The sequence below is a fragment of the Rana temporaria genome, chromosome 2 (assembly GCF_905171775.1).
Source record: "Rana temporaria chromosome 2, aRanTem1.1, whole genome shotgun sequence".
In the NCBI taxonomy this organism is placed as follows: domain Eukaryota; kingdom Metazoa; phylum Chordata; class Amphibia; order Anura; family Ranidae; genus Rana; species Rana temporaria.
Genome location: NC_053490.1, coordinates 95,032,358 through 95,057,412, shown reverse-complemented (window position 1 = coordinate 95,057,412; position 25,055 = coordinate 95,032,358). Strand labels below are relative to the sequence as shown.

Genomic DNA, 25,055 nt, shown 5'->3' with positions numbered 1-25,055 from the left:
CATGTAACAAAAATGTGAAAAAACGGGGGGTGAGGCGGGGGGGTTAGGTTGCGCTAAAAAATCAACACAACTTAACCATTGTGCAAAAACAGATCGGCCCAGATCCACAAAACTTACGCCGGCGTAAGTTCTAAGATGCCCCGTTGTATCTTTGTTTTGTATCCACAAAACAAGATACGACTGAATGTGGGCTCGATCCGACTGACGCGCGTCTTAGTACGCTGTCGGATCTTAGGTGCATATTTACGCTGGCCGCTAGGTGGTGCTTCCGTTGATTTCGGCGTAGAGTATGCAAATTAGCTAGATACGCCAATCCTCAAACGTACGTCCGCCCGGCGCATTTTTTTACGTTGTTTACATAAGGCTTTTTTCCGGCGCAACATTACCCCTGGGTCTATGAGGAGTACGGAATGTTAAGTATGGATGTCGGGACAGCGTCAAATTTTCCATGGTTTGCGTAAAACGTTCGCGAATAGGGCTTTGCGTAAATTACGTTCACGTCGAAAGCATTGACTATTTGCTACGTGATTTCAAGCATGCGCACTGGGATACCCCCACGGACGGCGCATGCGCCGTTCAAAAAAAAGTCATTTACGTGGGGTCAAGTAGAATTAATATAAAACACGCCCACATCTTATCCATTTGAATTGCGCGCCCTTACACCGACACAGTTACACTACGCCGCCGTAACTTACGGCGCAAATTCTTTCAGGATACGGAAACTACGCTCTAAGTTACGGCGGCGTAGTGTATCTTAGATACGCTATGCCTGCCTAAAGATAGGCAGATCTTTGTGGATCTGGCCCATCATGTATACATGAATGAATAAAAACGATGTCCCTCCAGGGGATAAAGACTAAATGTCATAAAGTCTCAAACTAATAAATAAGGTTTAGTTCACGATATGTAAATAAGAATATGTGAATAAGAGTGTCCAATTTCAAAGATGGCTCAAAACAGTGATAAAGTGAGAGAACATTCCACCACCGATTCAAATATAAGTTGATTGAAAGAAAAGCTCCTCAGGGTCACATCAGGAAGAAAGGTAAGTAAATACCCTTACCAGAATAGTTGGACCCCCTGTTAGATGAAGTCAAGAAGGCCTGAATATCCACTCAATCTGGTGATGGGAAATCCCAGGGACTATAAGCTGCGCCACTTCGAGCCGATCCTAGACATCTCTTTCCAGTGGAGGACATGGGGCAGTTACTCAGGGCAATCTATGCCTCTGAGGATATCCCGAAGCCTCCAATTCAGGCGACAGCCCCGGATAAGATGTACAGGGGATTGGGGAAACCTCAGTCCAAGGTATTCCCAGTGCATCAAACTCTCAAAGATGTAATTCTGAGGGTGTGATAGAACCCCGAGAGAAAGGAGAAACTTGGAAGAGGAGGTTCCCCTTTGAGGAGGAAGATGAGAAGTTCTTCAAGACCCCCAAATTAGATGCAGCCCTTTCACAGGTCTCTAAAAAATCAGATTTGTCTTTTGAAGACTCGGGTAACATTAAAGGAGAGGTTGAAACGCTACCGTGAAGAGCGTGGAATGCCAATGCGGCAGCCATGGCTCCTGCTTTGGTGTCAGCCTGCGCAGTAAGGAATGTGGATACTTGGCTAGGCAGACTCTCCGGCCATGTTACTAGAGGGAATAATTCCAAAGAAATCAGCAGCCCTCCTGAACGCTGGGTTAATTCATGGCAGGAGGACCATATGTCCAGGTCATGGTTCTGCAAGTTGCCCTTTGAGGGTTCCCAGCTTTTTGGACCTGTTCTGGATCAGGTCCTATCACGATCTTCAGAGAAGGGGAAGAAGTTTCTAGTTAAAGCTAGGAGAGAGAAAGGCAGAACGTTTTTTTTCATGCCCCCCTAACCAGGTCCAGTTCAAGGCCAAGGACACGAACAGAAGGTGGGGAAGGGAAAAAGCGGACAGAAGGGTGGTTTGCTCTTTTCTGGACCTAAGGACACCAGCAAGCAGTCAAAGTGACGCCAGTGTCAGGGGGAGAGTTTCTCGCTTTGCCTCATTGGAGGAAGATCTCCGAAAGCCCCTATATCTTGCAGATCTTGACAGAGGGATATCGACTGGAACTTCTCTCCCCTCCCCCTCAAAACTTTACCCTGACCCATCTCTCTAAAGACCATTTGAGGGCAGCATGGTTAATGGACAACTTGCAGGGACTGGCGGACCAGAAGGTGATTATACCCATTCCACTGAATGAGCTCTACCAGAGATTTTACTCCCATGTTTTTGTAGTCCAAAGACCATCAGTGAAATTTAACTTGATACTAAACGACAAAATAGCTTTCAGATGGAGAGCATATATACTGTGCGCAATTATCTATAGAAGGATACCTTTATGGCCACAATCGATCTGAGGGAAGCTTATCTCCATGTTCCGATTGCCTGGGAACACCAATCCCTGCTAAGGTTCACAGTCCTTACAAGCAAAGGGATACAGCACTGGCAATTCTGAGCACTTCCCTTTGGGTTAACTGCAAGCCCAAGAGTTTTCACAAAGATCCTGGCAGAGGCTGTAGCTTACCTGCATTTACAGGGGGTATCCCTTATACCCTATCTACCCTATCTATGGGGAGTCTCTAGAACAAGTGAGAGCAGAAGAAGACAGAGTAATCCACACTTTAGATAACTTGGGCTGGATAGTGAACTGGGAAAAATCATCTCTTGTACCATCCCAAATAAAGACTTTTCTAGGGTACTCAGTGGATGCAATGGCTTTTTCTCCCAGATGAAAAAAGGTTAAAAGTGGTAACCACAGATTCCTCTCTAATGGAACCCAGGGACTGCTCTCGCAGACAGGTTATGAGGGTCTTGGGCCTAATGATCTCCTGTATTCCAGAGGTTCCATGGGCTCAGCTCCATTCCAGGGAGTTGCAGTTTTTCCTACTATCCTCCTGGGACAAAAAGACAGAGTCACTGGACAGAAAGGTAGCCATTCCAGCAAGGGTAAAGTCCTCCCTAAATTGGCGGCTGTCTCAGGACAGGCTCACGTTGGGTCATCCCTGGGCCCAGTAGAACCCTATAATGATAACCACAAACGCATATGCCTGGGGTTGGGCACTAACTTGGGGGACCTCCAAGCACAGGGATCCTGGATCCCGACCCAAGCAAGGGCCTCCTCCAACTACAGGGAGTTCCTTGCAGTGGGTCAGGCATTGAAGGCTTTCAGAGGCAGGATTCAGGGACTAGATGTCCAAGTCCTTTCAGACAATGTGACAGCTGTCTCCTATTTGAACCATCAGGGTGACACGAGGTCCAGAAAACTACTAAGCCTGGCTTTGGAAATTTTAAATTGGGCGTTTTTTCTCTCTCACCAGAGAGGGGGGGATCGGAGGTAGTGAATGCTCTAGCTCAGGACTGGGATATGCTTTCCCTCCACTATCCTTAATACCTCGGGTTCTACAAAGGCTGGCCAACTCGGAGTACAAGCTGATCCTTATAGCCCCATGGTGGCCAAAGAGGACATGGTTTGCAACTCTGAGAAAATGGTCGGTTTCCCCTCAATTTCATCTCCTGCCCAGGCAGGATCTACTTCTATAAGGGCCAGTCTTTTACCCCGACCCGGGTTCTTCAAGAGGGACGGCATGGCTCTTGAAAGGGAGATTTTTAGAGACAAGGGATGCTCCGATAGAGTAATTGAGACCCTTCTAGGTAGCCAGAAACCAGTCACTAGGAAGATTTACTCAAAATCTGGAATATTCTTTCACACTGGTGTCAGGATAGAGAGGTATCTAGACCTTTGTTACCAGTGATACTTGAATTTTTACAAGCAGGAGTGGTCAAGGGGATTGCCCAGAACACACTGATGGCACAGATAGCAGCCTTATCTGTATTTTTGGACCAGAGGCTTACGCTAGAGCCCCTGATTAGCAGATTTATATTAGCTAGGGAGGGGCTAACCCTCAAAACAATTAATAGACTCCCACAATGGAATATAATGCTGGTCCTGGAGTCATTGACAAAAGCGCCTTTCGAACCAGCTCAGGAGATCTCAATAAAATTTTTGATGCTTGAGTTAGCCTTTTTACTGGCCATCACTACAGCCAGAAGGGTAAGCTACCTGCAGTCCTTGTCAAATAAGGAGCCTTTTTTGTTAGTACTGGAGGATAGAGTGGTGCTGAGGCAAGACCCACTATTTCTTCCCATGGTCGCATCACAGTTTTCATAGAAGAACAAGGGAGAGGAAAAATTTAAGTTATTAGATGTCAGGAGGCGTTTGCTGAAATACTTGGATAGAGTGAAAGACTTCAGGAAGTTTTGGTTCTATTTAACGGCCCTAGAAAGGGATGGCAGGCATCTAGATCTACAGTGGCTAGGTGGACAGACCATAGGAATGGCTTATGAGCAGACAGGTTCCCCAGTACCAGCAAAACCTTAAGGCATATTCAACGAGATTTTTGGTGGCCTTTTGGGCAGAAAGAACTGGGGCCTCAATAGAGTAGATCTGTCGAACAGCCACATGGGCAAAGCAGGACACCTTGTTAAAGCACTATAGAGTGGAACTGCTATCGCCTCAGGATCTGACGTTTGAAAGGAAGGTCTTACAAGCGGTGGTCCCACCCTAAGTTAGGCCTTGAACTTTTTGTCCGTCCTCTCAGGTGTTAATATAGACAAAAACTCCCCCAAGCTCTACCGCATGTTTGTAGTATGATGAGCTGAATAACGGTGCTCAGGCCATTGTGTCCCATACATCAAAATTGCAAAAAGAATGCTGGCAACTCGATTGAGCACAAACAGCAGTGCGACATCAAAACACTAACATGTTTCGGCAAAAGCGGGTGTGCCGTCCTGGAAGATGACTAGAGAAAATTGACAGTAACTGATTTTCTAGGATATCTTCCAGGACGGCAGGCCTACCCCTGATTTGATGTAAGTACTATGGGTAGAGTTTCTCTCTGGCACCCAGATAACCTATTACTTTGGTAGAACTGAGGTGGAGGGGGGGGGGCTTTTAACCTCAGGTGTGCAGTCCTGGAAGATATCCTAGAAAAGCAGTTACCGGTAAGTAACTGTCAATTTTTCTTACCACCGATCCTGTTCTTGGACAATAATATCTGCTTTGATTGAATTAGGGTGTGGGTGCTACTTGTGTGGATATAAATGCTGAGGTGTTTGCATGACACTCTTTAGAACTGGCTTGGATAAGCCAGTGGCTTGGAGCTGCAAAATGTCTTCAACATTCCAGAACAAGCTTTAACATTCCAGAAAGTGACTACCTCCTACTAGAAATCAAACGAACAACTCAAAAGGCACAGGTCAGATTCCATAGTTCAGACTTCATTTTCAGGCAGGTTCAAACCTAACCAGTTACTGGAGTGGAGAAATATTTCCTACTATAGACTCTCTAAAATGCGTGTTTGTGATATGATTCTACAATAAATTAATACAGTAAGAGATATAATAGATGAATATGCTTATGTATTCAATTTGTGTCATCATTTTAGGGTGAAGAGATGGCCATTGTGGAAATACTCTGTTTTAGTGAACAGTGTCCCTTTCCATTTAAAGTATCTACAGTGTGTGGAATACCAGGAACATCGCAGGTATAGTATTTAGAGCATAATGTTCAGAAAATTGCAGATTCTGGTATTGCTGCTTTCTTTTCATTTCTTTTCATTTGTACCTTAGAAAGATGTTGGGTCAGTTATAGATGCAGACTGCTTGAGGCTTGTGTGGAAAATAGCTTTGGCCCACACATGTATGAATCACAGGACTGTGGAATCTTGCCATTTGTCCCTAGTCTTATGTTGTATAAGGCCTCGTACAGACGAGGGGATCTCCGCTGGAAATGGTCCGCCGGACCGTTTCCAGCGGAGATTCCTCCTCCGGATTTGGATCCGATGGCTTGTACTCACCATCGGATCAAAATCCGCGCGGAATCCATCCGCGGTGACGTGTCTCGCCGTCGCCGCGATGATGACGCGGCGACGTGCGCAACGCTGGAAGGTAAAGTTTTCCCACGCATGCGTCGAATCATTACAATGCATGCGAGGGAGGGGATCGGACGGATTGATCCGGTGAGTCTGTACAGACCACCGGATCAATCCGCTGGACAGGATTCCAGCGGATAGATTTCTTAGCATGCTAAGAAATTTTTATCCGCTGGAAATCCATCGGGCCGAAAAATATCCGCGGATGAATATCCGCGGGGCCGTACACACCACAGGATCTATCCGCTGGAACTGATCCGTGGATAAATACCAGCGGATAGATCCTCTCGTGTGTACGGGGCCTTAGTGTAACAGATAATAGGGGGGGAGTAATACATGGAGACTAACTTTGTGTTATCCTTCTGTATCAGGAGATTCTCCAATTCTGGGTGAGAAAAAGTGTTTTTTAGTGTGCCAGTTTGTGTTCGGTTGTGTGTTGTAATTGAAGAAAACTGAAGTAGAATTTAGACAAAACATTATATTCCTCCTGAAATTGGGCAAAACTCTTGCATTTTCTCTCACTAAACAGTCGGTGGAAAAATGTAATGCCAATTGAGTGCCAAATGGTTGTGTCAATAATAGTTGTGAATTCTGGTGCCCCAAGCTGATTGTTTTTGGAGCCAGACCAGTCTTATTTATATATTTCAGTAGATACATAAGAGTATACTTTTAAGGGAGATTTGATGAAAGTGTGATGGAGACTATGGCCGCTTGTGTTGCTGTACAGGCATTATTTCCATAAGGCTACTTTCACACTGAAGGCAGTTTTCAGGCATTTTAGAGCTAAAAATAGCACATATAAAGCACCTGAAAACTGCCTCCCATGCCATCCCAGTGTGAAAATCTGAGTGCTTTCACACTGGGGAGGTGCGCTTGCGGGATGGGAAAAAAAGTCCTGCAAGCAGCATCTTTGGGGCAGTTTGGGAGCAGTGTATAACTGCCCCTGCTGATGGAATGAATGGGCAGCGCCTGAAAAGCGTTTTTAGAAGTGCTGCAACACGGGCACCTTTAACCCCTTCTTCGGCCGCTAGCGGGGGTTAAAAGCACCCCGCTCAAGGCTGAAAATCGCAGCTAAAACAGGGGTAAAGCTTGGCTAAAAAGCGGTGCTTTACCGCCAACGTGGCCGTAGTGTGAAAGTAGCCTAAGAAAGTAGACAGTCGTGTTTGTTAACTAGTTACAAGGTAATAGAGATGAAAACTGAGATTTTCTGCTAGGTGATGCATTCTTAAAGACACCCTAGGCACCTCTTGGTTCGGTAGGAAGGACATACAAATGGATCAATCCTTTTAAAATGTTTTAGCACTATCCAACAGGGTTTTTTTTTTTTGGTGTTAAAATAAAAAAAAAAAAGAGGGTATACCTACCTTTTATGTGCTGGTCCAGGCTCTGGAAAGATCCCAAACTTTACAGTCGAGCTGCTGAGAGCCTGATCCAGCTTACCCCCTCTTTCACACTGCCCAACCAGCACTGTCTCCTCCTCCTTCCTCTGTGTGCCCCCTTAGGAAGCCAGATGTTAAGGGTACCCATGTGCGCACACTCCTGAGCAGGGCTGTGTGCGTCCATAGACACACATAGTGCCAGCAAGCAATGCACCCACTCTCTTCTCATAGGAGTTTGTTTGACTTACAGTAGAAGCAGCAGCAGGAGCCTATAGCTTTCGCTGCGCTCATAGTCTCCTTTGAGACAACAAAGAAGAAAGATAAGTGGTGCTGCAGCCAGGACAGCACTGGATTAATGAGAGGAGTAAGGTAAGTGTTTAGGAATGGGAGGGAACAGTTAATGGGGTGTTTTTTCCCCATAATGCAGAGAATGCAGTAAAGTGGTTCTAAAGTATGGACATGTTTTACCTTCATGCATTCCCTGCATTATTGTGAAAAATGTTTTAGTGTTTGTATTGCCCACTCACCCCCCTGTATACTTGCGTATCTCGATCCAATGCTGTACCCATCTGCAGTGGTTCTTTTCTTGCTCTCTGCTCCATCATTGACTCCCGCTGCTGTCAATCAAGTCCTGAGGATGGGACTGAGCCACACTCTGTCAATAGATGCACACAATTCCAGTTGGGATCAAGCTTGCGGGTGGGCCCCTGTAGCAATCATCTTTCTATAGGGGCACAAAAATAAGTTGAGGAGCCTAGAGAGCCAGTGGGCACACCATAAGAGGAGGTTCAGGGACATTCTGTGCAATTGTAAGTATAATATGTTCGTTATTTTAGGAAAAGAAGGAAGGCACAACAGGTATTTGTGAGACTTGTGGAGGACTAAGAGAAACTGGTAACTGCTGATGCACTTTCATGAGAGGCTATTGCATTTTTTTCTTAAAGGAGAAATATGGCTAAAGCTTTTTTCTTTTTTTGCTTTAATCCTATGGATCAATGGAGTGCACTTAGTTCTTTCCTTCCAGTGCCCTGTTTTCAGGCAACATCAGGCTAAAGTCCGCTGTCAGCTGATGTCACTCAGCTGGTCCAGGCTTTGGAAAGATCCCAAACTTTACAGTCGAGCTGCTGAGAGCCTGATCCAGCTGCTTCTGCCCCCTCCACAGCCCAGCGCTCAAGTTGGTGCTGGAGGGGCAGAGCTGACTGTCATTCACCGGCTCTCTGTAGACTGAAGACCAAAAACTGAGCGATCAGAAGTGTTTAATTGCTCAGTTCTCAGGCTTAGAGCCGGCAGGGGACAGATGCAGCATGGATTGATCCTGCATCTACCTAGCTTTTTATGAATGTTTTTTGAATTCCCAAGCTTCTCTTTCAAGCAATGCTCCTTTAAAAAATCAAAAATACTATAGCTCCTCCTTAAGACACAAACTTGTAAGAAGTAATGAAGAGTATTGTTCTTTATTGCATAGTGTTACATTTGAGCAGCAAAGAAAGGCATTGATGACTCATGCTAATTGTGCTATAATCTTACTATAACGTCTTATTGTGTGTTTTTTTTTTTTTTGTTTTTTTTCCAATACAGAAAGAGTTTAGTTTTAACTTATTTAGTTCTAGTGAGAAGGCTTGCAATAAATATGAACAGCGAACTAATGACCTGAAAAACAAAGGATTCACACAGATTATTAAAATTGAACCTGAAGCTGAGTTAATGGCTTCCCAACCTCTGCAAAAGGTAATGGCTTTGTATGTTTTAAAGTTTCTGCATAAATACATTTCTGGCAAGACTGTTATCAACCTATTTTTACAATATGCTGCATTGGCCTAGACCAGTGGTTCTCAACCTGTCTAGTGCCGTGACCCCCTTGATAACATTTCCCAAGTTGTGGGGACCCCTAACAGTAAAATTATTTTCCTATCGTGGGTTTTTGGCACCCAAGGCAAGACAAGTAATTTGTGCCCCTAACCCACGAACATTTAGCGCTCCCTGAGTCCCTTCCACTCGTACAATATTAAAACCCCTTATAGTACATTTTAGGATGTACCATTCTTTCTCTTTGTTCTCCTTTCTTTCACTTTTATCTCTCTCTATCCTAATTTCTTGTTTGTTATCCCCATTCCTCTCTAGATGTCTTTCTTGTTCTTTCTCTTATTCTTTCTCTCCCTTTTTCTTTGTTTCTCCCCCTCTTTTCCTCTCCCTTCCATGTATTCTCTATTTTTATTACTTTTTCTTTCTCCCTGGTGGGGAGTATGGGATCAGTGGCAATGTTGGCAGTGAGTTGGGATCAGTGGCAATGCTAGTGGGTTATTGGGATCAGTGGCAGTGCTGCTGGGGAGTTGGGATCAGCCAACTTAGGTGCTCCAGATCAGGGTCATCTGCTGATCTGAAAACTGTAGTGGGGACTTTTAAAGGCAACTGTAATCACAGGTAGTGTTACTCACTGTGTCTCCAACTTTGTGGTTTCTCGTAGCAGTGACACCTATGCTGAAATCAGCAGATAGGGTCTCCTCCAGCCACTCCTACTTCACATTCCTCACCTGTCAGCTGTCAGCTGACCTCTAGTCTCTGCCTCCCAGCTATTCTGTGAATGGATGGCTGTGAAGAGGCCGAGTGGGCGGCCGCAGGCTTCAGGAACAGCCCAGGTTTTGGGGACCCCTGGCAAATCCTCATTTGACCCCCAGGTTGAGAACCACTGGCCTAGACCCATATGTTATGGTTTTGTTATATGTATGTGTACATGGTTGTTTGTGTCTGGTGGTTTCATTATCATCATTGTGTCATTTTTTTAACTTATTGCTATCCATGCTATGTGCTGTTATGCTGTTTTATTTTCCAATAATGTTTATTAATTTTCTTCAAAGAAAAAAGGAATAAAACATACAAAAGTAATATCTTCCATAAGATACGGTTTAACGAACTGAATCGCAACACAAAGTGCCATTGCCTTCTGAGGATATAACCTCCTATAGCACACGAAACATCACAGCATGTCGCAAGCAAAATAGACATTACTTAGCAATACATCTGATATGTAAAAGGAAAGAAGGAAATACAGAAATAGAAGATTCAATCCCGTGGGGGAATGACAAGTAAGAAGACAGTGAGATAAGAAAGACCAAGAGAAAAAATAAAGGGGGGGAGGGAGAGTTGAGGCTCCGCGCTCCTTAAATATTCCACAATACCGAACCTAAAAACCGCTCGACCCAGGATCACCTGTCAAGTAGCGAATCCATGGGTCCCAGACTTTATAGGACTGCTTCATCTTATCCTGCGTAATTGCCATTAGCCTCTCATTCAGCATAAGCCAGGACAGTTTATATTTAAGCTGATCAAATGGCAAGGCCGCTGACTTCCAATTTCTCGCTATGGTTATTTTTGCTGAGGTAAATATGAATGCCACCATTCGTCTCTGGGAAATAGAAGCGTCAGGTACCTTACCCCCCAGGAGCGCATGTTTAGCAGATTTCACCAAATTAATCTGGGTCAGGGAATAGATGATGAAATTGTAGACCCTGATCCAGAAACTCCAGACCCTAGGACAGGTCCACCACATATGGCAGGTGGAGCCCGTCTGGCCACATCCCCTAAAGCGGGGATATGCAATTAGCGGACCTCCAGATGTTACAGAACTACAAATCCCATGAGGCATAGCAAGACTCTGACAGCCACATGCATAACACTCAGAGGCAGAAGCATGATGGGACTTGTAGTTTTGCAACAGCTGGAGGTCCGCTAATTGCATATCCCTGCCCTAAAGCATTCCTGAGAGGCACCCGGCACAAAAGCGGCCAGTCTAGCCGGAACCATATACCATCTCAGCAAGACCTTGTAGTTAGCCTCTATAATGGAGGTATTCATGATTGAGCGAGAAGCTGACTCCGACAGCCTGTGCCATTCATCAATCTCAAACGTCTCCTGGAGATCCTGTTCCCACTGGAGCATATAGCTCAGCTTGTTAGAGGTATACGATAGAATAGAATATATAGCAGAAATATGGCCTCTTATTTTGTCATATTGCTTACATACATATTCCATAGTAGTGGTTAGATCCCCTTTACGAGCTACAGCTTGCAAAAAATGATAGAGTTGCGTATACCTGAAACGTTCAGTCGCTGGCATTCTATATTTCTCAACTAGTGTTCTTTCTGACAATATCCCTTTGTGATCGCACATATCAGCTATTCGTATAAGACCCTTGTTTGTCCACCAATTAAACCCAAAGGGAGAGAGGCCCGGGGTGAAATCTCTATTCCCCAACAAGGGGGCTAATGGGTTGTGAGGGGACTTAAATTTCTTTGACCTCGAGAGCCTGTCCCAAATTCCCAAGGAGAAGGAAAGAGTGGGACACAGTATGATCGGTCTGTCCTTCATAGGTAGCCACATAATGTGGGAGATCAATTCAGGGCGACAGGAATAGGATTCCATAGTCATCCATATTGCGTTGGGTTTTTGAGAGGATGCCTCGTGAGTTGGGCCAACTGGGCCGCATAGAAATATTTAATAAGATCAGGCACTCCCAAGCCTCCTTTTTGCTTTGGAGTGTTCCTTTATTCACCCTAGGCCTCTTATCACCCCAGATGAACTGAAAAACCTTTTTTTGGAACGCGTGGAGGTCCGATCGAACTAGTGACACAGGCAAGGTGCGAAACAAATATAGAACCTTTGGTAGTACATTCATTTTTATTGAGTGCAATCTGCCGAACCACGAAGGGGGTGAATCTGCCATCTGGCTAAATCGTCTGTTAGGCGTTTAAATAGGGCTGGGTAGTTCCGTCTATATAACGTTTGAATAGAAGTCAAATTTACACCGAGGTAAGGAAGAGCCTCTAATTCCCACTTAAACTGGTGTGATCGTTCAAGAGTCTCCTGAATAGGTTTCGGTAACGAAATATTAAGTGCCCTCGATTTGTCGTGGTTAATTTGCAGACCCGATATTTCCGAAAATGGATGTAAAATCGCGTATAGGTTAGGAAGGGAAGTAATAGGTGATGACAACGCCAATAAAAGGTCGTCAGCAAAGAGCAAGCACTTATGCATCTTCACCGCAAACATGCCCCTGACATCTGGACTCGACGGATCTTGATTGCCAACGGCTCTATTGCTAGGGCGAATAGCAGCGGTGACAATGGACATCCCTGCCTTGTTCCCCTTCTAATATCGAATGGTGGGGATGAATATCCCCGCAGTCTCAAAGATGCGAGGGAGAATCATACAGTGTTCGTAGGAGGACCAGAAAGCGCTCGCCGAAGCCGAAACGGTGCAGTACATCGAATAAATATTCCCACGAGAGGGAGTCAAACGCTTTCTGAACGTCCAACGAAAGCAGCATTCCCCGCCTGGGACCTTTCCCGTCCCAGTCCGACTGAATTGCTGAAATTAAATTTATAATTCTACGAGTCTGATCCGATGCCTGACGATTGGGGATGAAACCAGCCTGATCTGGATGGATGTAATTGGAAAGAAACGTATTTAATCTGAATCATTATCTTGAGATCTGTATTGATCAGGAGATTGGGCGATAGTTGGCGTAATCCCATGATCTCGACCCGGTTTTGGTATAACATGGAGATACGCTACATTTTCGTGATTAGGGATAGTGTTTCCCCTCCTCAAGTCGTTAAAATAGGAACACAGGTGTGGTACAAGAATCTCATTATATTTCCTATAGTAATGGCCTGTAAAGCCGTCCGGTCCCGGAGCTTTAGATGGATGAATAGTTTTTATGGCCAATTTAATTTCCGCCTCTGTAAATTCCCCGTCCATTAAGTCCATGTGGGCCTGGGTAAGTCGGGGCAGTTGCATGTCGTGAAAAAACTGTTCCGCTTTGGAGGACTTGTAGCTAGCGGGAGAGCTATATAGAGTGGCATAGAATTTTTGAAATTCCCTGAGAATGGATTTCGGGGTTCTGAGTGGGGTGACCTGAGGGTAATCGCAATTTAGGTAACGTTGAAACATATTGTCTGGGCACTAACTTCCTAGCTAACATGGTGGTGGGTTTATCACCCATTGTATAGAATTTATGCTTAGACCAGCTAATATGCTTTTCTGCTTGGGTGGTCAGACTTAGATTAAGTGCCAACCGTGCGCATCGTATTTTACGTCTAATGTCGGTCTGGGGGTTTCTGCGCTGTTCATCTAACAGGTGGTCCAGGTCAACTTCTAACTGCCGCACTGTCTGTTCCCGGTTCTCTTTTCCCTAGCAGCCAATTGAATCAGTTTACCCCGTACCGTGACTTTGTGTGCCCCCCAATTAATGGTAGGGGAGGTGTCTGATGCCTTGTTATTTCTGAAGTACTCCTGTAGCTCCTTTTCAATCTCTGTGTACAGTAAGGGGTCGTTTAATAAACTAGGGTTAAGTCTCCATGGAGAAGGACCAGGTTTAGACCACAGTCCTTTCACTGAAAGTTTAATTGGAGAATGATCTGACCATGGGGTCGACAGTATCCTAACCGACGTCATGTACGGGAGCAAGGGTGTACGCACTAAAACGTGGTCGATCCGCGAATACGTGTGATGTACCTGGGAAGTGTGTATAGTCTCTAACCGTGGGATTACATTCCCTCCACGCGTCAATCAAATCATATAAATGGAGTAGACGCGCAACCTTACTGCTACCGGTCGGTGGTCGTCTGAGAATCGGTCTGGCTGGGTCAGATTTGTCCATTATTCTGTCTAGCGGGATATTGCTGTCTCCTCCCATAATCACCTGTCCCAATATCTTACGCATCAAAATTCTGAGCATTTTGCTGAAGAATTCCGTCTGTCCCGTATTTGGGGCGTAATAGGATATAAAGGAGACCAACTGGTCATGGAGGCGACCCGCCACCATAACATATCTGCCTCCCCTATCTCTCACCACTGTGAGGGGAGTGAAGGGAGTCCGCTTGGACAAGCAGATCGTCACCCCTCCCCGTTTGGTAGGTCCGCTAGCCAAGTAAAATTGTGGGTATTTTACATTTAGGTACCTAGGGGCTGAAGATTTAGAGAAATGGGTCTCCTGCAACAAGAGGACATCTGCTTTTTGTTTTTAGATAGAATTGAAAGGCCTTAGTTCTTTTAATGGGGGAATTAAATCCATGTACATTATGGGTGATAATTGAATAGTCTGTGGGAAAACTACTGGCCATCGTGGTAGGGCAGATCACTCTTACCTTGTGTCAACCAGAACCAACATGAGGCCATCAAGATGTAACTTCGGCACGATCCGGGATCCGACCAAGCGGGCACAGTGGAGCACGGAGCCGGAACTCGGGGGGGAAGGGTAGAGCCATAGAGGAAAGAAAGAAGAAGATATAGGTAAAAGAGCAAAATACATTCGTTCGACCATAGGCCTAAATTATTTACAGGCGACCTGAGATAGGATACAACATTATGGGGATTAGCCCCAACCGGATACAACATCCGGATCTGTATTAGCAAGGGTACCCCCTCCGAAGAGGAGAAGTAGTCTCGCAACTGGGTGGCATGGATAGCCCCCCGAACCAACCTACTAAGGCCAAAAATACAGGCCAAAATATAAAAAATATATAGAACATTCTTCGATGCAATTGAACCCGAACAGTTATGTGTCCGTGTAAAAAAAAACAAAAAAAAAACAAAACAAATGGAAAAGAGGAGAATAAAAAAAAAAAAAACTTTTTCTCTCTCCTCAGTCTTCCTCGCAAAATTTGAAGTAAAATCAAAAATCTTCAACGTAACGGTCCGAGTAGAACTGGAACTGTGCGCTTCCCGCGCTGTCAGGGTGACTAAGTCCGGGCCGTGGGCATCAGTGGACTAAAGTTCAGTCAATAGAAAAAGGCATCTGCTCACCCGAGAGGGGGGTAGTTACGTCCGCTTTCAGGTCTGAGAGAGATCCAGCCTTCTGCGAGTTTCGCGGTTTTGCCACAGTGGAGAGACGGGTCGATGCTCCTGACGTGAGGCGGAGGCATTTGAATCCTGAGTGATGATACCAAGACCCAGTAAAAGATCTTCGCCTTCTGAAAACTTTGTGAAGGAATGGGATCGTCCCTGATATGAGAACGACAGCCGAAAGGGGAAAGCCCAACGGTATTTTATCTGTTTACGAACAAGCTGCTGCAGCAAGGTTTCAGGCTCCTGCGTTTTTGCACCGTTGAAGGAGCTAGGTCAGTGAAGAGTTGAATCTGAGCTCCAACAGTGACAGATCCTGTCTATTGCGAGCTGCTAGCATCAGCCGTTCCTTGATACTGTAGTAGTGCGGCTTGACTATAATATCACGCGGGAGGCCGTCCTTCCTTGGGGCCGTTAGGGCCCGATGAATGCGGTCGATTTCCATATGATGTGCTTTAATGTCAGGGATCAGGTCTTTCATCAAATCTCTCATGGCTCCTTCTAAGTCAGTGTGATTTTCTGGGAGACCACGTATGCGCACATTCTCCCTGCGAGAGCGGTTCTCCAAATCTTCGATCTTAGTATAAGCCTCCTCCAACCTATCTTGAAGGTCAGCAATCATATTTGAGTTTTGGTTAACCTTTCTGACAGTACTATCCACTTTGGTTTCAATATCTCAAATCGCTCTCCCAAGCCATGAATCTCTTTTGAGGTCTGTGGTAATCAATGTGCATGCTTTAGACAGCTCCTGTTGCAGCATTGCTGAGAAGCGAGCTAGCACTGCATCCCCAGAATATGTTGGTGGTTGAGGTGTCAGGCATTTAGGCTAGATTGACTAAACACAGCCTCTGTCAGCTCTGCCATATTTCTGTCCATGGATGACATAGGTGAATCAGCATGTCCTGCATGCCTCTATATGTGGCAGGGGATTGGGGCTGTGAGGAAGACTCACCCTGCAGCTCAGCCTCTTGTTCTCCGACGACTGAGAGGAGAAGGGATCCCTGGGATGGTCAGCCAGGATCTCCTCTTCCTCCTGCTGAGATCTCTGTGTCCTGGAGGCCTGGCTGCCTCGTGTATCGACGCGGCCCGGCGCCATCTTGGATTGCGGCTTGTAACCAGGGGAAGGCCCCGTTCCGTGGGGCTTAGCCTGAGATTTCTGGCCTTTCCTGGGTTGTCCCCTCGCCCTCCTGTTCATTACAGCCGCGGGACACCGATCGTGCTGTTCCCGGTCCCGGAGAGCCGCTGCCTGCGCTGATAATAGCTGTTGTTGGCCGGGGGGGTGCGGAGCTCCTTCAGAACACCTCCACCCTCGGGAACCCGCGCATGCGCCCTTATGCTGTTTTATGATGTTTATATAATAAACTCATTTACAATTTCTATAATGTGTTTATGTTATGCCATTATGTATACAAGATGACACAATGTTATTAAATGTTATTTTTATTGCCAGCCACTCCACGTTCACATGGCCAACTCGGCCGCATACTTCATACAAATCTCAAATCTTTTTTCCCCAAGCTAAGTCACAATTTACAGCAAGAGTTTGACTTTTCAAAAAAGCTTCATCTTTAATTATTAACCACTTCATTACTGGGCACTTAAACCCCCTTCCTGCCCAGACCAATTTTCATCTTTCAGCGCTGACGCATTTTGAATGACAATTGCGCGGTCATACAATGCTGTACCCAAATGATATTTTTATCATTTTTTTGTGGGGAAAGCCTCTTGAGGAGGCGAGCAGGATAAAGATAGAGAAAGTAGCTGTGTGTTAGTGGGCGTCCTGACACTCCTGCTTGCCCCCTTCCCCCACAAGAGGCCACACCAGGGAGAAAGCCTCGCATTACTGTGTGGAGTTACAGACAGAAGAACAGGAAGTGAGGATTTCTCAGAAGAAATAAGGACATTTAAAAGCAAAATGGAAGGATGAGGTTAGTGAAGGAGGAATGCACTAAGGTAAAGGAAGCTATTTAGGGGAATTTGTTTTTTTACCTTTACAACCCCTTTAACCACTTAAGCCCCGGACCAAAATGAAGGTAAAGGACCAGGCCCCTTTTTGCGATTCGGCACTGCGTCGCTTTAACTGACAATTGCGCGGTCGTGCGACGTGGCTCCCAAACAAAATTGGCGTCCTTTTTTTCCCACAAATAGAGCTTTCTTTTGGTGGTATTTGATCACCTCTGCGGTTTTTATTTTTTGCGCTATATCCCAAAAAAATGTCCTCAGTTTAGGCCAATACGTATTCTTCTACATATTTTTTGTAAAAAAAATCGCAATAAGCGTATATTGATTGGTTTGCGCAAAAGTTATAGCACCTACAAAATAGGGGATAGATTTGATTTTTTTTTTTTTTTTTTTTACTACTAATGGCGGCGATCTGCGTTTTTTTTGTCGGGCCTACGATATTGCGGCGGACATATCGGACACTTTTGACACTATTTTGGGACCATTCACATTTACACAGCGAACAGTGCTAAAAAATGCATTGATTACTGTATAAATGTGACTGGCAGTGAAGGGGTTAACTCTAGGGGGCGAGGAAGGGGTTAAATGTGTAAACTGGGAGTGATTCTAACTGTGTGTGGAGGGGGACTGACTGTGGGAGGTGACCGATGCTGTGTCCCTATGTACAAGGGACACAGCATCGGTCTCCTCTCTCCCTGACAGGACGTGGAGCTCTGTTTTTACACTCGGAGCTCCACATTCCTGTTCTTACCGCCGATCGAGGGAACCTGGCGGCCACGATGTCGACTTCTCAGCGATGCGCCGGGCACAGTGTTTCCCCGCTGTGCGCCCCCAGCGGCACATGCTGGGAATGTAAATAGCAGGACGTCCAGGGACGTCCACCCGGCACTTGAGAGCCGCACTGTGGACGTCTTTCGTCTATAGCGCGGGTCTCAAGTGGTTAAAGAACAGTCTTTAAACTCCAGACAAATTAATGTTAAGAGAAGGGAGAAGGATAGTGAAGGGAAATCTCCCCAATGGGACACCAATGGAAGAAAAAACTGACAGGCGTTATGACCCCCCCAAACCCATTAACTCTGTTGAAAGGAAAAATAAGTTATGCCTTCAGATCGATTAATCGCAAGGAGAAAAGCGTGATGCTGGATATACAGTATGTACACACAACTGCATCTCAGCCATCAGAAATTTCCCCCAGCAAATAAATGCAAACAGAACAGAGATTGCTCTAACCAGGGGTACTCGGGAGAGTGCAAAGAAGGGCAACCAAACTCATAAGAGGCATGGAGAATTGTTTGAACTGAATATATTCTTTAGAAAATGTGTTTATGGGGGGATATGGTCAACGTTATACATACATAAGTGGTCCAAATGGTCAATTTGGTATACAGTGGGAAAAATTAATTATTTGATCCCATTTCGTAAGTTTTCCCACTTACAAAGAAATAAAGGGTCTATAATTGTTATCATAGGTATATTTTAAAAGATAGAGACAGAATACCAACCAAAAATGTTATAAATTGAGTTGCAGTTCAGTGAGTAAATAATGTATTTGATCCCCAAGCAAAACATGACTTAGTATTTGGTGGAGAAACCCTTGATGGCAAGCACAGAGATAAGACATTTCTTGTAGTTGGTTACCAGGTTTGCACACATCTCAGGAGGGTTTTGGTCCACTCTTCTTTACAGATCTTCTCAAAATCATTAAAATTTCTTGGCTGTTGCTTGGCAACTCGAAGTTTCCTCTCCCCCTATAGATTTTCTATAGGATTAAGGTCTGGAGACTGGCTAGGCCTCTTCATGACCTTAATGTGCTTCTTTTTGAGCAACTTCTTTGTTGCCTTGGCAGTATGTTTTGGGTCATTGTCATGCTGAAAGACCCATCCACGACCCATCTTCAGTGTTCTGGGTGAGAGAAGAAGGTTCTCATCCAAGATTTTACAATACATGGCCCAATCAATTGACTCCTCAATGCGGCAAAGTCGGCCTGTACCTTTGGCAGAGAAACAGCCCCAAAGCATAATGTTTCCACCTCTGTGCTTGACTGTAGGGATGGTGTTCTTATGGTCATAGTCAGCATTTATCTTCCTCCAAACACGGCAAGTCAAGTTATTGCCAAAGAGCTCAATTTTGGTCTCATCTGACCACAGCATTTTCTCACAATTTTTCTCTGAATCATTTTAGATGTCCATTTTTTGTGTGTTTTCTTGATTTTTTTTTATATTTTGTCTCTATCATTTAAAATACATCTATGATAACTTAGAGTTTTTATTTGTAAGTGGGCAAACTTACAAAATCGGCAGGGGATCAAATAATTATTTCCCCCACTGTATAGTTATTCACTTTAAGGCAGTGTTTCCCAACTACAGTCCTCAAGGCACCCCAACAGGTCATGTTTTCAGGATTTCCCTCAGATGAAATGGCTGTGGTAATTACTAGGGCAGTGAAACTGATCAAATCACCTGTGCAAAATAATGGAAGCCTGAAAACATGACCTGTTGAGGACTGGATTTGAGAAACACTGCCTTAAGGTCATTACAAAGGACAAGGGTGCACTCTATATCTCTGGAAGAAAAACACATTTAACTTCCACATGTGAAAAGGCTTCTTTGTAGTAAGAGATGTGAAAATGGTGAATAAAGACCGCCTCCTGCACATATACGTCGGCAGAATGGCACGGCTGGGCACAATCACGTATGGATACGTCCTCTTTAAGTGCCCAGCCGTGGGTCGCGCGCGCCCCCGACCCGGTCCGAAGCTCCGCGGGAGACGCGGACCTGATCGCCGCCGGTGTCCCACGATCGGTCACGGGAGCTGAAGAACGGGGAGAGGTGTGTGCAAACACACCTTCCCTGTTCTTCACAGTGGCAGTGTCGTTGATCGTCTGTTCCCTGATATAGGGAAAGACAATCAATGACGTCACACGTCCAGCCCCGCCCCCTACAGTTGAAAATACATAAAAGGTCACACTTAACCCCTACAGCGCCCCCTAGTGGTTAACTCCTAAACTGCAATTGTCATTTTCACAGTAATCCATGCATTTTTATAGCATTTTTTTGCTGTGAAAATGACAATGGTCCCAAAAATGTGTCAAAATTGTCCGATGTGCCTAATCGCAAAAAGGGGCAAGGTCCTTAACCTGCATATTGGTCCGGGTCTTAAGTGGTTAAGAGCTAGTTCTGACCAACTTAGTAGATTGTTTAAAAATAGGTCTGGATGTATTCCTAAACACACAAAATATAACTGGATGTTAACATTTACATAACGCCAGAGATTGCTGATCCAGGGATTTTCCAATTGCCTCCTGGGAGAATGTTTTTGATGCATTCCAGTGTTTTTTTTTTCCCACCGTCTTTTCTTTTCATTTTGTATGTGTTTTGCCACGTTCCAGATGTGTTTCATACAGAAAAAATGCAGCACGTTCTACTTTTGTTGACTTCACTGGTGTGAATCAAGGCCAGTGGAATCCATGTTAAACACTGTCCATGCATTTTTGATGCAGAATTAAAATGCCCTGGACTGCATCTGGTGTGAACCAGCCCTTATAGTGGTGTTTTTATTTATTTTATTGTATTTTTCTTTTTGGGCTTCCTGATGATCAGTTGTGGCTCTGTCAGGAGTATATTGATGCGTTTAAAGTTCACCTATTGCCACCCGCCCAGCGCCAAATGACGGAAAAATAAGAGGTTCACCTCATAATATACTGCAAGGTGTCCACTATTACATACAGTAGCACAGACCTTGTTATAATCCACTGGGCATGTGAAATAATATTATGGCATCGATACTGTTGTAGGATTAAGATGTATATATATATCAGTGGGGCAAAAAAGTATTTAGTCAGCCACCAATTGTGCAAGTTCTCCCACTTAAAAAGATGAGAGAGGCCTGTAATTGTCATCATAGGTATACCTCAACTATGAGAGACAAAATGTGGAAAAAAAATCAAGACAATCACATTGTCTGATTTGGAAAGAATTTATTTTCAAATTATGGTGGAAAATAAGTATTTGGTCCCCTACAAACAAGCAAGATTTCTGGCTCTCACAGACGAAGATCTTCTTTAACCACTTAAGCCCCGGACCTTTAGGCAGCTAAATGCCCAGGCCAGGTTTTGCGATTCGGCACTGCGTCGCTTTAACAGACAATTGCGCGGTCGTGCAACGTGGCTCCCAAACAAAATTGGCGTCCTTTTTTCCCCACAAATAGAGCTTTCTTTTGAAGCATGGGGGTGATAACATCATGCTTTGGGGCTGTTTCTCTGCAAAGGGAACAGGACGACTGATCCGTGTACATGAAAGAATGAATGGGGTCATGTATCGTGAGATTTTGAGTGCAAACCTCCTTCCATCAGCAAGGACATTGAAGATGAAATGTGGCTGGGTCTTTCAACATGACAATGATCCCAAACCCACCGCCCGGGCAACGAAGGATTGGCTTCGTAAGAAATATTTCAAGGTCCACGAGCGGCCTAGCCAGTCTCCAGATCTCAACCCCATAGAAAACTTTTAGAGGAAGTTGAAAGTCTGTGTTGCCCAGCGACAAAAACATCACTGCTCTAGAGGAGATCGCAATGGAGGAATGGGCCAACATACCAGCAACAGTGTGTGACAATCTTGTGAAGACTTACAGAAAACGTTTGACCTTTTGTCATTGCCAACAAAGGATATATAACAAAGTATTGAGATGAACTTTTGATATTGACTAAATAATTTATTTGCAAATTATGGTGGAAAATAAGTATTTCCAAATCAGACAATGTGATATATAAATATATATATATATATATATATATATATATATATATATATATATATATAATATATATATATATATATATGTAAATAAATATATAATATACTCAAGAAGCTATGGGCAGCTACAGTTAAACTATTGGAACACAGGAAGTATTGCCTATTAGGCCCCATACACACGATAGAATCCATCCGCTGAAAAATCCCAGCGAATGGGTTTCAGCGGATAGATCCTATGGTGTGTACACTTCAGCGGATCTGTTTCCGCGGATATTTATCCCCTGGGTTGGATTCCAGCAGATCAAATATTTGCTGACATGCTAAACAAATCTATCTGCTGGAATCCATCCCAACGGATGGATCCGCTGGTCTGTATAGACTCACCGGATCCATCCGTCCGAAGGGATCCCCTGCATGCGTCGTAATGATTCGACGCATGCGTGGAATTCCTTAAATGACAGCGTCGCGCACGTCGCCGCGTCATAATCGCGGTGACGGCGCGACACGTCATCGCCAGAGGATTTCGGCGCGGATTTCAATGCGATGGTGAGTACACTCCATCGCATGGAAATCCGCTGAAATCCTCGAGAGGATTTATCCGCGGAAACGGTCCGCTGGACCGTATTCGCAGATAAATCCTCTCGTGTGTATGGGGCCTAAGTCTCTGCTTCTGGTCTGGACGAAATACAGCAGATAATTTGATATTATCGAGTCAGTCCAAGGGGTGCTTGAGCAGATAATCCAATTTCAGGCAGGTAGCTATAGGTGCTCTGGGAGAGAAGTTTAATAGGCTTGTGTACACCACATATTTGGGTAAAAAACTGCCTACTAATTCTAGTAGAGAACTTGGTTTTGATTTGGCCATAATGAATTCTGGCAAACTGAATATACTTCATAATTAACATTTCTGTTTTGTCCTCACAACAAAAGGTGCTGCTGGGAGAAGCCTTGAATGTTACACAGCTGTCCCCAGAAGTCGGTGGCTTTGTGGAATCCATCTGGACATATGCTCAAGGACATCTTACATCTGTAGTGTCTTGTCCAGTAGAAAATATCAGCCTCAATGATGTAAGTTGACAACTACAACTTGGTATCAAATACATCAATTAATGCATTAATATTAAAGTACGTGTTTAGTTGGTAGAATATGTCCAATTTAAAGAAAAAGCCCTCTTTAAAGTTTATATTAACATTTGTCCATATGCTACTTTGTTATAAGTTCTCGGGACCCTGGTAAAAAGACACAAACACACTCGCCTATGATAGTGAGATAAAAGCAGCTTTCTTTCTCCTTTATACAACAGAATATCTTTGGTAATTGCATGATTGTTGCACAAGGTGCATGGCAGGGACCACCAACACTGGTCAATTGTATATCATCTTCTTTTTACAGTTCAGATAAATTGACATGAGGTGTGCTGTATACTGATAAAGAAGGCATGATGGATTATTTACCATAGTGGATACTACAACCATATCTGGCTTCCTATTTTCCATGGTGTTTAGCATGTGTAAAATAATGGCATTGGGAGTCAGAAGAAATCTTGGGTCCTACCTGGAAAGTGGCTAAAATCCCAATACTGTCTTTTTTACTAACTATGATTGGTTGTGAGCGTATCCCTCTATTGTTGTTTTTCTTTGTTGTAAACAACCAAAGATATATTTTTCTCTAAAATCCCAATACTAAACATGAGTATAATGCCCCATAAAGGAGTGTTTTGGCAGCAGAAGATACATTTGACTCACAAAAAGCATGTAATTGAACTAATAAAAATAAAATAAAGACAGTATAACTTATTAATACCTTGATTAACATTTTTGTTACATTCTATTTAGATAATATATTTTTTTAATTCTTTAATTGTATTTTATTTGTTATTGGCGGTAAACTATAGGGTACTGTTAATGTTAGGAGGAACCCAACACAGGGATAAATGGATACTAGCTAGAGCAGAGCCAAAAGTGACAACCAAATCCTGTGGATGGCGGAGAACGTAAAAAAGGCAAATCCCTAATATATAAATATATATATATATATTATTTATATATAAATCAGATTTTCACAATGGCTAATGGAACTTGTCAAGGCTGTCCACCCTCGCCTGCTTTTTTTTTTTTTACTGAAGCTTTTGCCCCTTCTCAGACACTTAGCCTTGTACACACGATCGGAATTTCCGATGAAAAAGTCAGATGGGAACTTTTTCATCGGATATTCCGACCGTGTGTGGGCCCCATCTGACTTTTTTCTGTCGGAGTTTAGAAATAGAACAGTGATCTGTGTAGAACACCGACTGAGAAAAAAACACGCATGCTCAGAATCAAGTCGACGCATGCTTAATTTTCAAACGCAGCCACTGTGCCATCATTTATCGCCAACTGTGCCCATCAATTGCCACCCACTGTGCCATGCCATCAAACGCAGCCACTGTGCCCATCAATTGTCGCCACTGTGCCCATCAATTGTCGCCACTGTGCCCATCAATTGTCGCCACTGTGCCCATCAATTGTCACCACTGTGCCATGCCAAACACAGCCACTGTGCCATCAAACGCAGCCACTGTGCCATGCCATCAAACGCAGCTACTGTGCCATCAAACGCAGCCACTGTGCTATCAATTGTTACCACTGTGCCATCAATTGTTACCACTGTGCCATCAATTGTCACCACTGTGCCAGCAATTGTCACCACTATGCCATACCATCAAACGCAGCCACTGTGCCATCCATTGTCACCACTGTGCCATCAATTGTCGCCACTGTGCCCATCAAATTGGCACGAAAGTTTCTGTCAGAGTCTTCTACAGGTCCAGGTATGAGGTTTTTTCGTAATAAAACCTTGGTAAACCTGAAGGTTGGAACAACTTGCCCGCCGTTGATGAGTGAAAGCTGGAACTACTTTCAGTAGCTTTCCCTGCGGCGTGGATCAGGTAAGAAGATAATTTTATGTAATGTATTATCTTCTTTGCTTTGGAGTAGGATGTCTTTCTGTTCTCACATCTGGAGAGAGTAAGTGCAAACCTGGTGTTTTCTTACATAGCCTTCCAGGAATACATGCTTAGTGAAGTCGGTCAAATATAACACCACTCACCTCCTTCCGCATGCTCTGCCACACAGGGCGATCCTAGGGTCACAGGCGCCTGGGTGCAGAAATGTTTCTGGCGCCCCCAAATGGGCGTGGTC

At 44.4% G+C, this 25,055-nt stretch overlaps 1 protein-coding gene across 3 annotated transcripts in view; it reads left to right on the top strand.

The window, feature by feature from the left end:
- PARP4 (poly(ADP-ribose) polymerase family member 4) overlaps positions 1–25,055 on the top strand; it is a 381,003-nt gene that overhangs the window by 28,079 nt on the left and 327,869 nt on the right. For all 3 annotated transcript variants that reach the window (XM_040340552.1, XM_040340551.1, XM_040340554.1), the window contains 3 exons: positions 5,456–5,554; positions 8,899–9,048; positions 22,806–22,943. In XM_040340552.1, the coding sequence (XP_040196486.1) occupies positions 5,456–5,554; positions 8,899–9,048; positions 22,806–22,943 (387 nt within the window). The remainder of the gene's footprint in view (positions 1–5,455; positions 5,555–8,898; positions 9,049–22,805; positions 22,944–25,055) is intronic.